Source organism: Drosophila subobscura, chromosome O, assembly GCF_008121235.1.
Source record: "Drosophila subobscura isolate 14011-0131.10 chromosome O, UCBerk_Dsub_1.0, whole genome shotgun sequence".
In the NCBI taxonomy this organism is placed as follows: domain Eukaryota; kingdom Metazoa; phylum Arthropoda; class Insecta; order Diptera; family Drosophilidae; genus Drosophila; species Drosophila subobscura.
In genome coordinates this window covers 20,565,930-20,583,129 of record NC_048533.1, presented here as the reverse complement: position 1 = coordinate 20,583,129, position 17,200 = coordinate 20,565,930, and the positions used below count along the sequence as shown (strand labels likewise).

The 17,200-nt window shown below is 37.6% G+C and overlaps 2 protein-coding genes across 8 annotated transcripts in view; one reads left to right on the top strand and one right to left on the bottom strand.

Moving 5' to 3' along the window:
• LOC117896132 (protein held out wings) overlaps positions 1-6,685 on the top strand; it is a 37,714-nt gene extending 31,029 nt beyond the window's left edge. The window contains exons 5-8 of one of the 7 annotated variants that reach the window (XM_034804193.1): positions 1,254-1,394; positions 1,690-1,786; positions 2,110-2,460; positions 5,453-6,685. In XM_034804193.1, the coding sequence (XP_034660084.1) occupies positions 1,254-1,394; positions 1,690-1,786; positions 2,110-2,460; positions 5,453-5,562 (699 nt within the window). In that variant the 3' untranslated portion in view covers positions 5,563-6,685. Of the gene's footprint in view, positions 1-1,253; positions 1,395-1,689; positions 1,787-2,109; positions 2,461-3,751; positions 4,923-4,945; positions 5,201-5,452 lie in introns of those variants that run through there. The other 6 variants (XM_034804196.1, XM_034804195.1, XM_034804194.1 and 3 more) reach the window with 6 other exon arrangements.
• A 6,919-nt stretch (positions 6,686-13,604) lies between these two features.
• Positions 13,605-15,553, bottom strand: LOC117899331. Its single transcript, XM_034809267.1, has 4 exons — positions 15,311-15,553; positions 14,409-14,551; positions 13,965-14,103; positions 13,605-13,893 (listed from the first exon to the last, which is right to left on the bottom strand). The coding sequence occupies exons 1-4, from the start codon at positions 15,535-15,537 to the stop codon at positions 13,662-13,664; spliced, it is 741 nt and encodes a 246-aa protein (XP_034665158.1). The 5' UTR covers positions 15,538-15,553; the 3' UTR covers positions 13,605-13,661.
• Positions 15,554-17,200: the final 1,647 nt, after the last annotated feature.

Here is a 17,200-nt window from a genome sequence, read left to right as displayed (position 1 = left end):
AGCGAAAAAGGAAGAGAGAGAGAGAAAGGACGCGCTGATGTGCACTACTGAAGGAGCAAGAGCTGCGCAGCACCGCTCTCACACCTGCTCGGACTTTTTCTTGTTTTCTTCTGAAACATCATACTAATTGGAGAGCATTTTAAAGTCCACACACGAGTAAGACACAGGCACAGGCACAGACCAGAACGTACCCAAAATTATACTAGATGCCAAAAATTCCTGTCAGTCAAAATTTCGTTGATGATTTAATTTCCGCTGGCAGCATCAAAAAAAGCGAAAAATGCGAATATGAATCGAGTGACTCGAGACGATTAAATGTATTTTTGTAATTGTTAAATGTGGCGGGGTTTGTGTGACAGAAAAACAGGCAGATGGGGAGACAAACAACAGAAAGAAAGCAACGAAAAGAAAGGTAGACAGTTAGACGGGCAGTGGGTGAGAGATGTTTAATTTCGATGCAATATTTTGATAATTTAGTAGCAAATACGAGAGTGACGCCCACACGAGTGTCTCTTAGTCATCGTCAAAAGAAACAGCAAAGAGACTTCACTCTGAAGCAAAAGAAATGCCAAGACAAAAACGAAAACGAAGAGCAACAATTTGTGTTTACTGTTGGCATTATTTTTCTTATTTTAGTTCCCCAAAAAAACATAACATTAGTCATAGGCAGAGGCAAAGTCTGCTTAGAGGTGTGATATGTACTTCTGCCCTCTTATTATTGTTTAGTTGAGTTTTTTTCCCATCTTAATTTGACACGAGATTAGCTGCAACCTGGAACCAGGCTGACAGCCAGCGCTGACACACGCTCCTTCTATATAATTCTCTGTCTAATTTGAGGCTTAATTGTTTCTAAATTGTGGGTCAAAAGTTGACAACGACAGTGAGAGGGATGTCTTTTTTTTTGCATATTTTTCGAGTGAGCCAGCCAAGAAACGTCGCGCCATAAGTAATAACAACATCAACAGAAGCCAAAAAATATGAATATAATTTTTTGTATGCTTTATCTGTGCATCAGTGATGCGGCACGCCCACAATTAATTGTGCGCGCCCATTAGCACACACATGCTGAAGGCGCATTTCGTTTTTATCATTTGTTTTGCACTTTAACGAGGCTTCGGAATATTAAAAGGATTTACTTGAATGCTAATTATGGCCTAAAAATGTCTTTAAAATTAATCTAAAAATTTTTCATAATTCTTTTTGCTTTTCTTTATTTTTATTTAAATATTTTCTGTTATATTTTCTGCTTGCAGGAGGATGCCAATCGTGGCAAGCCCAATTGGGAGCATTTGTCCGATGATCTGCATGTCCTGATCACCGTCGAGGACACCGAGAATCGTGCCAAGGTCAAGCTGGCTCAGGCTGTGGGCGAAGTACAAAAATTGCTAGTGCCGGTAAGTCGTAGAAAAAATAAAATAAAAATAGATTTCACACCAGAAAAATGATTAAAAACCAAAGAAGAAGCAAGTTTTAGCCCTCTGCCTGTTGCCCTCCTTTACCCACTTTTAATGTTTAATTATTTCATAGCTAAAATTGAATGTTAACCACAAAAAATATAATTAATAATGTATATTTTTCTCTCATCTTTTCTCCTTTGCCCAAAAACAAAAAATAAATCTAATCTGCCTTAAATACACACACAAAACACACACACACACACCGAACCATTTGCCGTGTCTGTACTAACAGCAAGCCGAAGGCGAAGACGAGCTCAAGAAACGTCAACTAATGGAATTGGCCATAATAAATGGCACCTATAGGGACACAACAGCGAAATCTGTCGCAGGTATGTCGAAAAACAAAACAAAGTCTCTCACTCTATCTATCGCTCAATCGATCGAAATATCCGTAACAATCTCTCCAAGATATAATTTCAATCCAGCTAATCGAGAATGTCTAACCAGAAATGTTTAACAATTAACGAATGGATAACCCAGAAATCAAATCAAGCGAAAAGGCTCTCCCAACGTCCGTCTAACCATTAACGCTAGACATACTCGTCGTATATTATTATCTATTATTATGATACATTTTTGGATTTTTACATTGATTTGACAACTGTTTTTTTTAACTTTTTCTACGAATATTTCTGTGTACGCCGACGAACAGCTTTCTCATGCGTTGGCTCTCCCTCTGCTTCTGTTCTGTATCCCGCAGTGTGCGAAGAGGAATGGCGTCGTCTGATGGCTGGATCCGACAATCGCCTGCTAACACCCGCCGGCCTGCCCGCTGGATTGGCCGCACAGATACGTGCCCCATCATCGGCGCCGCTGGGCGCACCATTGATACTGAACCCAAGGATGTCCGTGCCCACATCGGCGGCCAGCATATTGTCCCAGGCGCCGTCGGGTGCCTTCGATCAGAGTGGACATCAAATGATCTTTGCCCCATATGCGGACTATGCGAATTATGCGGCACTCGCTGGCAATCCTCTGCTCGCGGAATATGCTGATCATAGCGGTGGGTTGTTTGCCAGATAATTTTACTATAACATCCTACCACAATCTTTCACTCAATCACTCTCTCACTCTACCGAAACTATAATACATATTATTTTTATTTATTATGCGCCATAACTGTAGACACACACACACCCACACCCAACACACAATAATCAAACATCACAAACCGGGGAAAAATTTGAGGGGAAACCAAACATAATTTAGGAGCAAAGTAACATAGAATCTGAGTGTAATTGAAAGAGTTTTGCGAGCAATAATCAAATATCACCACCCCCTAACACGATCTACAGACACACTTATACACACATTACGCATACGCCGGGTTGGCGTTGGCCTCTTTATTTCTCTATCTCGCTCTCTGTCCAGCTAACTTTTTTGTTTGCCTTTGCTCTTAACACTTCCCTTAACACACAAAAGCCAAATAAAACCAAGTGCAGTCGTTTGAGTTCAACTTTCAGCAGCGAACTCTAGTTAGTATTATTTTTGATTGATCTTTAAAACGCGCATTTTGATGTAGTTTTATTCATTTTTTGATTGTCTTGCACATAGTTTGCATTTATTTTTTTGGCTAGGGAAGGAACCAATTTCTTGTTCATTAATAGATACAAAAGGTGCATCAATCTAAGCATTCATCTGGCTATTTTTAGAGAAAGAAAGAACCTATAATACTCACAAAATTTGATCGATTGTTACACATTGAATGTTGTCCGAGTCCTAGTCGAACCATACTTGACAGCAAACAAATATTTTACATACTTACTACATGATAACTACACAATGAAATCCCAAGAGTATGCAGCACTTTTTGTTAGAAGCTGTAAACATTTTTTTGGTGCCCATCTTTCGTAAGGGGAACAACAGAATAGTTGATAAAAAATTAATTGTGTAGTCTAAAATATCAAAACAACTGCAGGGTTCCTGAATGAAGTAGTAGATGAAGGTTTTTTTGAAACAATTTTTGGCTTGTGGCTGCTAATAAATTCACTAAACCACGACTGGAATTTTCAATCAGTGCCATAAAGTAACTGTCTATAAAACAATTATATAGCCACAGTGCACGCTTTTTAACCCCTCTATTGGGCATGGATTGCTTTCAAAATATTTAAATTATATTATTATTTTATATTAATAATAATAACACACAAGAAAAAAAGAGAAAAACCCTCCCATAGCTAACAGAACTAAAAATGTTAAATCATTATTTATTTTTCCACCAAAAAAATAAATCATTATTCTTGTCTTATACTTTTTATACAAACAATTTTTGTTACAAACATAAATATTTCCAGTTGGTCGATATATGCATGCCGGCTCCGTCTTTTGAACTTCTATCCCCACTCTCTATTATTTTTCCCCCTGAGTAAAAACAGAATTACCAACAATCCAAAACCAATCCAGAAATCCAGAAATCCAGAAATTGTTAGCTTAAACCTTTCTTTAGTTGCAGTCACAAATTAGCGACTGTTTTATAAACAAATTTAATATGTTTAGAGAACAAAAAGAGTAAACAAACGGCACAACAAGATCAACAACAACAAACAAACAAAATACTCAAATGAAAAATAATGGAAGAAAAAGAGTTGTAATTATTGCTCGTCAATGAATTTGGGTTTATTTTTCTCCTGTTCTAATAATTAGTCGATAGGTCGCAAGGAAAGTTCTATGACTATTTGGCGAAAATAAGTGATTTTTAGGCCCATTAATTGTAGTTCTTTTAGTTGTCTTTATCCGAGTATTTATCAATCCCCGAGTTTCCCCCCCAAATATGTTTTTTGATATGAGTATATTCTAGTTGAGAACGGCAGCAGAGCGCCCAGCAGCGCAGCAGCAGCAGAGTTGTTGATTCTCATAAATTTTGTTTTTTTCGTGGAACCCTTTTAGTATTTTCAATTTTTTTAGTAGAGAGTGAGCGATAAAAAAAAAACTTTCAACCAAGTTGGCAGAGTTGCAAAATCTATTTTATTATTATTATTATTAGCATTTTCTTATAATTATACCTTGTGGTTTAAGGGTCGTTTCGTAAGTGCAATTTTTAGTCTAGTATTTTTTGTTTTGTTTTTTCTTTTGCATAGTTATTTTTACTAGCGATGATGAGGAGGATTAAATATGATGATGGGGCGGGACAGTATTTATGCACAAATGTACCTTACGTAGCAGAACAAAAAAGAAAAACCGTAGCGAGCGAACCGTTTCAATTTTTTCCAGCCAGTGCCATTTGTCAGAATTGCAGCAGAGCTTTTATATCGTATGCAAAATGTAACTTAATCTAGTAAGAAAAAAGGGAGCCTTGAATCGAGTTGGTGCTTAATTTAGTTAATAAGTTTTTAAGTCAAGGCAGCCGTCCAGGAATACAGCAACAGCAACAGAAATAGAATCAAGAATTGAATGCACAACTAGTCAGCAAATCGAGATGAAGATGAACAATATTTAAATCAATATTACTACTACTACACAAACAAACAAAAACAAATATATATTTCTAGATTTAATCAAGAGAAGGAGGGAAACCATACACAGCAAAAATATATATTATTTCTAGAATTAAACAAAAACACACACAAACAGGAGAAACCCCAACCCCAATACCCCCAGCCTTAGGCTAAGCGGCTTGAAAATCACTTATTTTGTGTCCAAGAAATGATCAAAGCAAAACAAAACAAAAAGAAACCACACAAAACACACACAAACAAACATATGAACGACTCATTCCAAAGAAGCAGAGAATTTAAATGTTACAAAGTAAAACTGGAGAAGATTTCCACCCGCAAAATTGGCAACAAAAAAAACAAGCAAAAAGAAAACAAAAGTGTGAAATGAAATCAAAAAATGAGCAAATCGTATGCAATATATTTATTAGTTATTAAGTTTTAATTGCTATTTAGCGAATATGTTCACAATCTATTTTATGCCTATATAATGCATATATCTATACATATATATTTATCTGTATTTTGTATCTGTATCTACATGTATCGTATCGTATATTTTAGTAGGCGCCATTAAGCAGCAGCGTCGTTTGGCGGCTAACAGAGAGCACCCCTATCAGCGCGCAACGGTCGGTGTGCCAGCCAAGCCGGCGGGTTTCATTGAGATACAGTAAACACCGCAAGCCAACAAAACCAACAGAAAACAAAAACAACAAAAAACTACAGAATTTCGTTTCGTTTTTGGCGAAACTTTAACCACAAAATTAATCAAAAAATCATAAATATAAAACAAAGTTAAAAAAAATAATCGAAAGTCGTAACAAAAGATATTCGAATTTGATGGTTGCTTGGGCCCTGATTGTGTTTTTACCCCAACAACCATTCAATGTAGAACAATTATTATAAACATTTTGCTGTCATTTATAACCACACACATCGACGTACCAATGAAACACCGCCGAAGCTGTTGGCCAGGCCCAGGCCCAGGCCGCCGCCGCTTTGCCCTGATCGGTCGTCACTCGTATCCAAAAACAAAAAAAGCAATTGCCAAGTGGCAAAAGTGCAAGTGGCACCGCCTCCACAGGTTAGTTGTGTTTTCCACTCATTTACTTTCTTTACTGTTACTTTCTCTATATATGTTATCCTTTTTTTACGCGTGGAAATAAAATGCAAATGGGTTCTGTTCCCGCTTGCATTTTGTTTTCGTAAAATTTTTGCGAGTTTTGAGATGATGCTGCTGAAAACGAAAAGTTGTTTATTTTTCTTAGATATGAATATTTTTACACACACACACACACATACACGCAATCTTTTTATATTGTAATTTTTTTTCCTTTGTTTCCACGTTGACTTGTGCCTTTGATGTTTTAGAAAAGAAAAAGAAAAGAACAAAAAAAAAAAAATCAAAAAGAGAAAATTGTAGTAGACTTTTCCCTTGTATTACTCTCGAATAAGCCATATACCATATACATAAATATACTCTTTATGAGATATGAGAATTTTACATGTGTATCCTAGGCCATAAGTCCCCCCTGTTTAGTCTGTAATGATTCTACGATTATTTTGTATTATGCGTTCGAATGTAAATGATGTTGCAATTGAACCGAAAACCCCCCGAGAAAGTGTACCACAATAAAGATCAATGATTTTTGTTGCAATGCAAAACAAACAGAAAATCTTAAAAAAAAAAAGAAGCGAACACAACAAAAACAAAACAAAATCCATACCAAGTCTTATGATTCTTTACTTGAATTCTTTCAGAAATTCTCCACGGAGAACAGAGTTCTCCACTCTCTCTCGAAATAAACTTTCAACCAAAAAAAATCTAACGCTTTCCGAAAACTAAACCCCCCACCAAAAAAATAATTAAAAAATTAAAAGTATTTATCAGTCACACATAACTCATTGATCAGAACTATTAATACAAAAAAAAAGAAAAAACACTTCACTTTGTTTGTTTGCAACTCTAGTCACTAAGAGAACTTAACGATAGATATGAAACACCACACATACCTATACATAAAACCCCTCACATAAACACACACTATGCTTACCACGATATCCACATCAGAACCCAGTCTGAACCGCATCCCCAGCCAGCCCCAACCAACCAACTACTACCACCACCAAAAACATTACCAATGCCATGGCATATGCACATAAACTTAAAATACATCAGATATATCCGATATGTGTATCTGCATACGTGTACTTAACAGATTTACTCTCTAAGCTTATGGGTTTTGGTATCACAGTAATCTATATACATTTGCGATTAATTGTTCTCTTAGCTTAGTTATTTAATGATACATTTATAACTTGTATAACTCCATTTATGATGAAATTGCATTTGCATTTGCTTACAAAACAAAACAAGAAACAATTATAGACATGTACAAAGGAAAATAGTTTAAAAACAAGAGTAAAAAAACTTCATCGATAATTATCGATAAACAAACAACTATGATAGGTGATGGTAATACAACCATTTAATCGATTACTCAAAGTTTGTAACATTTTAATATCAATTTTGATCATTTAACCATCACGGTTGCTTGATATTCTTCGAGACTTTTTTTATGGCTTTCCATTAATCGAATGGCAACAAAATCTATTTTTGACAAACAAAAATGAACACAATATCTGCACCAAAGAACTTAAATCGGACTCTGCGCAACCCCATGCTCAAAAGATGAACAAATTCTAAATTAAAACCATTATGTTTATTTTTTAAATGTAAAAATGACCAAAAACATGTAAATAACGCTTTCGTTTATACCGTAATAATTCTATTCTGGCATTTGTAAATATATAATCAAAAAATGTGAGCTAATGCACCTGCAATTTTATAAACATACCACATTTATTTATAAATATTTTAATATTTACTTCCCTTAATAACTTATGTGATGAAAACTATATAGCATATTAAACAAAACAAAAAGTACCAAGGTCTAGCCACAAAACAAAAAAAATATGTGATGTAATACTATTGCTAATTTTAACTAACCAAAGGCCAAGTTAACCAAAAAAACAAAAGAAAACTAGCTCAAAGAAATTCAATAATGATCTCAAAACAGAATCTTTCATGTTCTTGTATATTCGAGTCTGAGAACGAACTTCAATAACCCTCAAATGTTGCATCAAATAACGTTTCAACAAACCAAAAAAACAAAAACAAAACACTGCACTATCAACAACTTTTCTATATTATTACTTTAATACAATCTTCTAATGATGTCTGTGTTTGTCTTTACTTTATATCCAAGAAAATGTATTCCGCATCGTATATATCCTAATTGAAGGATGCGGTTGATCATGATTGAGCAAAAAGTTACTAAACGTTTGTAAGCCATTAAAAAAAGAGAACCACCTTCTATGCCACATACATTTCTACTCGTACAATATCTACTATATATGCATGTGTATGTGTCCCCTCACTGATCATGTAATATGCTAAAAAATAAAACAATCAAATTTCTCGGTTAATGTGCTGCAGCTGTCATTTGGTAACTTTTTGAGCCTCATAACTCGCATAACAAAAGGACCTAGAGAGATTGAAAGTAACTGCTAACCATGAATTATTAATCATAACTCAATTTCCACGTCTACGAATCTTTTTCTTTCTCTCTTTACATGCTAACTAAAACAAATAAAATCCACACACATTCGAAACAAACAAAAATAATACAACAAAACTAAAAAAAAAAACACAAATAACACCACAAAAAATGTAAAAACACGAAAAATAAATTAAAAAATTTTAAAATAAAAAATAAATAAAAAAATAAAAAATAAATAAAAAAATAAAAAAAAATTAAAATGTAACTTGAAATTTTATAAAAAAAAATCTTTCCCAACACTACATAAACACCCCCACAACCATACAACAAACCCATTTTGAACCCAAATAACAACCACGAACCCTGAACCATGAACCACCGAACAACCGCCTTAGATGAGCATGCAAGCAGAGCCACGCCAAGGGGAAAAGCCAAAGCAACAGCAAAGCCACTGGGACTGCAGCAACAAAGCAATGCAATATATGTGTGTGTGTGGCATGTGTTTTTGGCCAGGCTTACACTACAGTAACAAACAGCAACAACTTGTACTAAAAATCTGTATCCTGAAGCTCTGGCGGCGCCTGTTTCTGTAACTACTCGAAAATCTCTTCACTTCACTCACTTTGCAACAAAAAATGGTACAGCAGCAGCAGCAGAAACAAAAACAGTAATTATTGAATCTTGTGGCCATTAAACTGTTAACAGCAACAAAAAAAAAAAGGAGCAACAATTAATAAGAGAATCAAACATAGATTTTAGTATAATTAACATAATCAACAAAACAAAAGAAGAAACAAAACAAAAAGAAAAGTTAGCTTTTAGGTGAAACAAGAAAAGTTCAACGAACAAAAACATACTTAAATCATTTATAAATATAAATATACAAATTTGTATATAGGGAAGGGAAGTAGTAGCCCCGCCCCGCACCCCCTCAAGAATCCTCAACAAGAAGAGCTGGAAGAAAAGCAACATTATCATGTTAACGGAATCTCATCCAAGAAACTGTTTTAATTTTTTTAAAACCAATTTTTACAAAAGAAACAAAACCCCTTTTGTTGTTTTCATGCGCGAGGCAAAGAAGAATCTTTCATTAGCTAATCGAAATTAGTTGATTTTTTACCCCCCTCACAAACCCCCCCACATATATTATTGATTGTGTATCATTGCAAGATGTGTGTGGCATGGAATCTGTACATATTTACTCATCACGTTGAGTACGGATTACTTGCCACAGCTATAGTAGTTCTTTAAGCTTAAATTAAACACAAATATTATATTTTTTCGTTGTTAAACTGACGCAAATTCTTGTTGATGAAGTATTTTTTGATTATGATTATGTTAAATATATCTTTATATACACACACCATATAAATATGTTTGGTCTCCTCTGTCCCACTCCAAGATGATTGTGTGAAATGTGAGTGGGAATGCACGGAGGAGCCGAAACAAGAAGCGAGCGAAACAATTTGCATAATATATCACATTAAACACGTCTAACAGCCATATTTAGTTAATGAAAAAAATAACCATATTACGATAATTATGGTACGAGTAATAATATCAAGCATCCATAATATAATAATGTACAATTAAAAGCTACACTTAAATTATTTTAAATAATCTAAAGCTAATGTATTATATGCAGAAATAAACAACAAATAGAAAAACAAAGCGAGAGAAGAGCAAACAAATACTTTTTGCTGCCCACGAACAGGCACCACAAAAAATAATTCTTTGATTTAAAATAAACTTCCAGCCACCAAACGAAACGCGGTCTCCAGGCACTGTTGAAGTAAACAAACTTTCTTTTAATAAATGTAGAGCAGTTTTTTTATATGTATACAAACACAAATATTAATTTTATAGACAGATTAGCCAGCGACAGCTGAATGAACGAAAAGAAAAGGAGAAAAGAAAGCGAATAAATTGCATTTAAATTATGGTACAAAGCACACAGACAGTCCAGTCCAGTCCAAGCGAAACTTGTTGCAATGAGTTTTATTTTAAATTGAAGAATTGTTATTTGTTTATTTTTGGAGAGGAAATTATATCTCAATCTGTGCCTTAAATGACGTTCACACAAAAATTGGCACCCATCAAAACGAAAACTTTTGAAATTATTTTGCAAATTGTGAGACTTTATACTCAACATCGATGAAAGCATAAATATAGTAGGCATAATAATAAAGAATCTACATAAATATATAAATAATAATAATGATAGATAAGAACGGCAATCGTGCAATTGTAGCAATTTCAAAATTCTCTTTGGCCTTGCTAGTTGATAAAAGTTTCTCTTGATTGATTATGATGATTGTATTGCAAGAAAACGAATTAACATTTTGGAAATTATATATCCTTAGTTGAATGTTGTGTCTCTTAACAAAATAACAATAATCATACACCAGCAGCAGCAGCAGCCCCAAGAGATCTGAGGTGCGTGCGCCTGAGAATGATTTAATTCATCAAATTAATTGTGAGAAAATCCATATGTTCAAAGCTTATCTATGAATACAAACATAAACATATAATACGCACATGTAATAAATCAAATAAATATAAATCTATACCATACATATATTTATGTACGATTATGTTTAACTTTTTGCATAAATAAATGTTTATAAAAAATCCAAGAGTCATCAATGTATTTTTAATGGCATGGAAGAGGATTACTTTGGGGGTTACAACTAAATGCGGTTTGTTTTCCAAACGGATTGAGTGTCAATCAATCCATCAATAAATTGTGAAAATTCATACAAATGGAATTCAACACGGATTTAAGTTGCACACCTGATGGCCTCGTGTTGCTCGTTGACATTGACAGATCTGTTTGACAATTGGAAAAACATAAATTTTGTAGTTCGTATTCGTGTGACCTGCAGCATGAAATCCAGGAGAACCAAACAACAACGATGCAGGCTCGTTGCTCCGTAGGTCGCATGACAAAACAATTGGATAAACGATTTATTGGCTCTTCTTTTATGGAGCAAAATACGGGCAGGTTCAGAGCTGAGAACAATGGTACCACATGAGCCACTCTCAAAGCGATGAGCTTTATATTTAATTTTGGGGAAAATGCTGTTCTTTTGGTAATTTTATGCCACAGCTGTTTTTGGGAAAATGAGTTTGTGCCCCGATATGCGCTTCATGCTAGTGGCATGTGGTACGGTTTTATTTTGTGCTGCACCTGCTGCTGCAATAAGGTTTGTGGTTTTTTTGTTAGTTTCTCTAAAACTGGAACGCAGAATATTGTAATTTTGTGGCTGCTGCAAAACAGGAGCAGAAGGACATCATGAAATCTGGGAACACAAAAAATAAATACTTGCGGTATTTAGCCAAACACCCAACAAATACATTACATTATATATTTATCTACATATGTATGTATGTATTTACAAATTATACAACTATGTATGGGAGAGCAAAATAGCTGTACTGGTTTCTCTCTCTTCCATCTCTTACCATTTGCCACTGCTGCTTTTGCTGTACTCCTCAAAAGTAAGAAGAACGGTTGTTTGATCGCTGTTTCTTCTCCCCTCTTCCAACAGATGTCATGCCAGCTGCAAAGATCTTACCCCTTCTCAGCATTTACCGTTGCATTAACAACTGGTCACTCATCAAACGCACAAACGCTCGCTGTCTTGGAGTTGGAGGGGAAACACAAACGACAAAATACAATGAGAGAGCAATTAGGAAGCGCATCAAATGGGCGAATCTTAGTTTCTCGAACATTCCAAGATGTTACTTTCGATATTCTCATTATGTCTCCTCAGCTTCTTCCCCCATCTTCCACACATGCCAACCCAGCAGCAGAGTACTTTCCCCTTCTCCACATTCACCGTTGCATTAACAGCGCAAAACATTCGCTGCTTGGAGTACAAGAGGGAGAACAAGGTTGAGAGAAAGAGAGCATGAAATGTTCTAAGCATGAAGAATTTATATAAGGAGGACTCGTCAGTCCCGTGGTGGTCTACTATGTTATGTTGCTAGTAAGTGCGAGTGAAAGGGTTTGCATCAACAAGCGAGCACGCACTGAAAAGTAACAGACCGAACTCACCCGAGGGTACCACCTTGTATAGTTTCTTCATGGTTCTAAGTCGCCTACGCATTCAAATCTGCGCCGCTCTTTTCAATTTTTCGGTCGGACAAAGCGCGCGTTTTTAGGTCAGCTCCGCGTTGCGGGTCGCGAAAATCGGAAAAATAATGGAAAATTTAACCGGAAAACTGCCGCGAAGTGAAGTGAAGTGCAGTTTGTTGTGGTGTGCAGTGCATTCAAAGGAAAAAGGCATAAAATATGCAAGAAAAGGTTGTTGATTAAGAGTAGAGGCATCCGTCATCAAAATGGCACACATAAGGCGTGGCAGAGGGAAAAGGAGGTACCAAGTGAAAAGTGTTTTGTGCATTAAAAAGTGTGTATAAGCATATTATTTTCTGCACAAATCTTATTTTTTTCGTTCTGTTAAGTGATCTTTGGCAATGTGTGTTCGTGTGCGTGTGTGTGCAAAAAATTTGACGCGGAGTTGTGTGAAGAAGAGGAGAAAAGCAAAAAGAAAGGAGCGAGTGCAGTAAGTCCGCTCTCTCGACGCTCTCTCTGGAAATCGCCGAGGTTTGTGGAAGAGGGGCAGCAAGTACCGTAATGGCAAAATATTATTGCCCAAAAGGTAAGAGATAAAAACATTGGGGGAAATTTAATTGTATTTAAATTCGCCCTCTTTGAAATGCTGTAGCAAATCAGCTTTGGTGTCTCTTTTATTTTATTTGGAGCACCTGTAAAAATATTTCTCCTCTGACCTGGCAATAAAGAAAGGAATGCTTTCCCTGTAAACCCCACTCCCCAAAGAGCAAGGCGCTTTCAAGGTGAACATCATGGAGAATAATTTTATTTGAAAGATACATTTAATGTAAGCTTAACAGACTAGAGATAAACCAGAGTCGCTGTCCGACCCCGTGACCCACCCCAACATATCCAACGAACAACAAAAAACGGCACATAGAAACAGAGGGAAATGGAGAGAGAGTAAGGCAGGGAGGTAGACTAGAAATGCTTGGCATTTTCATTTGGGACAACCCAAGGACAAACAAAAAAGACAAAATAAAATCTCAAGCTCAAACCCACTAAACACCCACTGACCCATGACCCAAAGCACTCACACTCACACACACTCCCCCAGGGGCACTCACTCACATTCGCTCATTCATTCTTCGATTTACGGCAGGACTCGCACCACAAACAAAATCAGGAGCAGGCTGAGCTGGCTAACCAGCCAGTGGCGTGCCAGGCGCGTGGCCTGTCCGCAGATATTCTCGAGAACGGCGCAGTTCCTAAAGTGCTTCTCGTCCGACAACATTTTGGCCGTCTCCCGGGCAAACTCCGCCGAATTCTGGTAGCACTTGTATCGCGCGCTGTTGTAGATGCAATTCTCGTAGGCAAAGCGCGCACTGAAAAAAGAGCCAAGGGGGGTGCCACATAGTACCAATAGCGAATGCAATTTGCTGCAAGCCAAACTTACCAACAGAATTCCATGAATTTTGCGCTGGCATTCCGCGTGCCATCGTGCACCTCGTCACTGAGGATGCCCTCGAACTCGGATGTGCAGCTGACCCAGTCCAGCTGGATGTAGGCGAAGCAGTCCTTGTGCCGCAGGTAATCTGCAAGAGTGGGGAGCCGCACCAGCAAATGAATAAATCATCTGGCAGACCACTTAAAGTGCTGTCAAGTCGACTTGTCCTTTGTGTGAACTTTGGCCGGGTCTTAGCTGGATAATCTCAGTGTTGGCTCTGCTTTGGAGTTGTTAAGCTTTTGGCTGTATCTATGCCTTGGGCTCGTGTCTGGTCGTGCGTGGGTGTGTGTGTGGTGTGCCTCTCTGTGTGTGTGGTGTGCCTCTCTGTGTGTGTACCGTTCTGAATGTGTGAACTTAATTCCTGCCAACTGTCTCACTTCACACGTCGCTTACCTCGCTGAAAATCCTCATCGCCGCAGAATTTATAGAAAAATCGCCGCGCACCCTCCACATTGATCTTGAAGGTTTCCAGCTTGCGGTCATTCAGGCAGCGCTTTGAGTAGGCATCGAAGCATCGCATGCCACGGTTGAAAATGCTGCAAAATGGTGGCATAAATGAGTAAAAATAAGCACAAATTCTCTCCCTGACTGCTTCATTGATGTCTGACCGAAAGGTGTTCTGGTTCAACAATTCCCAAAGTCAATTGAACCACTTTGCAAAGTAAATCCTAAGGGCTAAACGAAAATAGAAGGATGAGAAGGCTCATATCGGAACCCTTCCCATACGTTCTAGGCTCTTCATAGATGAGGAATTCAATCAGCTGGAAAGTGCCGTCCAACAAAGTAACTAACAAGTTCCAAAGTGTCTACAAAGTCTGCCCATTCGGTAACAAATTTGTGCAAACTTTTGTCTAAAGTTGGAACACAACTGAGAGTGGCTGTGGCTGTGGGTTTTCATCAGGAAATTCACTTGAAATTGTTTGCCGGAGAGTAAGCCAAAGAGGCTGGCAAATATTTAGAAATTAGGGAGCACCAATCAGGCCACAATCTTGGGAAATTTAAACCTGCAACTTTGGCCATCGTTTAATAGTTTTAATTGCTGTAAGCTAAGTGTCTGTCACTTGGCAGACTTTTCTCATATTTAATAAATGTAAGATAAGTAAGAGACTTGACAAATATTGTATAATTTTTGACTAGAGATCTTCTTGAGTGACACATAAATAATGCCTGGAATGGCTGCACATTTCCCTCTCTAAGTCTTGCTACTTGAGTCTGCACTCATCAGCTTGCATTCTGCACCCATAAATAATTTAGCTGCACTTCTTGGCAGCTGCTTAGGACTGTCCTCGGCTTACTTGCACTTGGTCGTAATGTCGCTCTTGCTGATGATGATTTTGGTGTTCTGCAGAAACTCCATTAGATGCGGCGGCAAATCCTTGAAGCAATTATCCACCATGCGCTGCGTGCTGCCGCAGTCCTCCCGCAGGTTCGTTGCATTTTGATTGAAACCGCAAACCGCAGTCGCCAGTAGTATGAAGGAATACCCGAAAATTATGAATTTTACAGCGGTATTTACGCACATCTCTGAGGGGACACTTGTTGCCAGTTTGCGTTTAGGGAATAAAGGCTTAAAGGGGTCTCAACCGAACGATTGCTGGCAGCGTACTGTGCCGGGCCGGTGGCTTGCAGCATCTTTAAAAGCAACTTGCAACATGCTGAGACCTGATGTTAACATGTTAACTGTTAGGTGCCAGCGCATGCGCCTGCAGCCAGCACGTGTTTCAGTCTTTTGTTTACATTACAAAAGGCAGGCACCTTCGACAGACAGACTGGCAGACTTGGGCTAGGAATTTGCATAAATTAGTTATGTCTCTCTCGCACTCACCCTCTCTCTGTGTCCCAATTTGTCAACGTTTCGAGTCAAACTCAACTGATTGATTGTCCTTGTCTCCAGCTCTCCTTATTGCGTAGCAGGCAGACTGAAGTGTCGCATTCCTCACAGGTGGGTGGCTTGTCCAACCGCATGGGAGGACTTTGAGTAACTCACTTTTATTGCCAGTTCTAGTCCTAGGCAACAGCCACTTCATATCATGCTCGTGTGACTTTTTGTACATTTTTCACAATTTCCTTTGTTTTGGGCCATTTTCTGTTATCAGTTCTGCCTTGAGCCTGGCATTGGCTGAGCTTCCCTTTTGCTTTTGTGCGGCCAATATGCAGGCATATTCCAAATGCATCAAACCAGAATCACATCTTGGCACATGGGTGGCACATCTTCTCTTGATTAATTCCTTTGTGGCTTTCACGAGGCAAAAAGGTGAAAATGTGTCAGCAAATGGATTGAAAAAAAATTTAAATTTTGTTGTCCTCATTTGGTCTGTTCATTCAGCGATGAGAGCTAGAACATTTTTTTTCTTTTATTTTATCATAATTTTTGCCTTATGACACAATCAATAGTTGCCACTGAATATCCTTCTGCAATCCGGTAAATATGCGGTGAAAAATGGGGCCATGGTCTGCAGGATTTCACTGTCAACATTCGAGCTGCAGCAAAACTAAATTAAACATAATACGCCCGTGATGCCTTCGTTCGTATTTTAAGATTTCAATTTGAATGCAACAGAAACCGCGCCAACAATAGATATACCGATAGCATCCACTGGTGCAGCTGATTAATAGTTCGATAAGTTTTCGCGAGAGCGACAAGTTTGTAGTGCAGCACGCAGCTTGTGTCAGTGACAATTGAAAACAGCGCTGCCACCGGGCTCATTTATGTACAAGTACATTGAAGTTGGTGATTTTGTCATGCAACGGGGCCTGCCCGCCAGATTTGAAGTCTCGTTAAGGCAAAGGTAAAGCAAAAATTAAAAAATAAATGTATTGTGTGTGGCGAAATTGTTCTTTATAGATCTAAAAAATAAAAATTTAAATGTTGGAAAATAGTTCCATTTTGAAGTCGTTAAGAACATGAATGAAGTTATAGACATTATTCCCGTATGGACTACATTTCCGAAGTTTTTGGTGTGCTTTAAGTCGTAATATCAACGTTTTGTTAAGGGAACAACCAAACGCTGGCCAGGCCTTAATTCAGGCCATTTCAAATCTGGCGGGCTCTACCCGATGAATGACACAGTCGCCCATCACAAAGCACGAACCATCGAGTGTAATGATATCGCTATCGACATTCGCCGCTAGCCGGCGACACAGCTGTTTGCCACTCAGCTGGGCACGCGGCCACCCAAATCGAA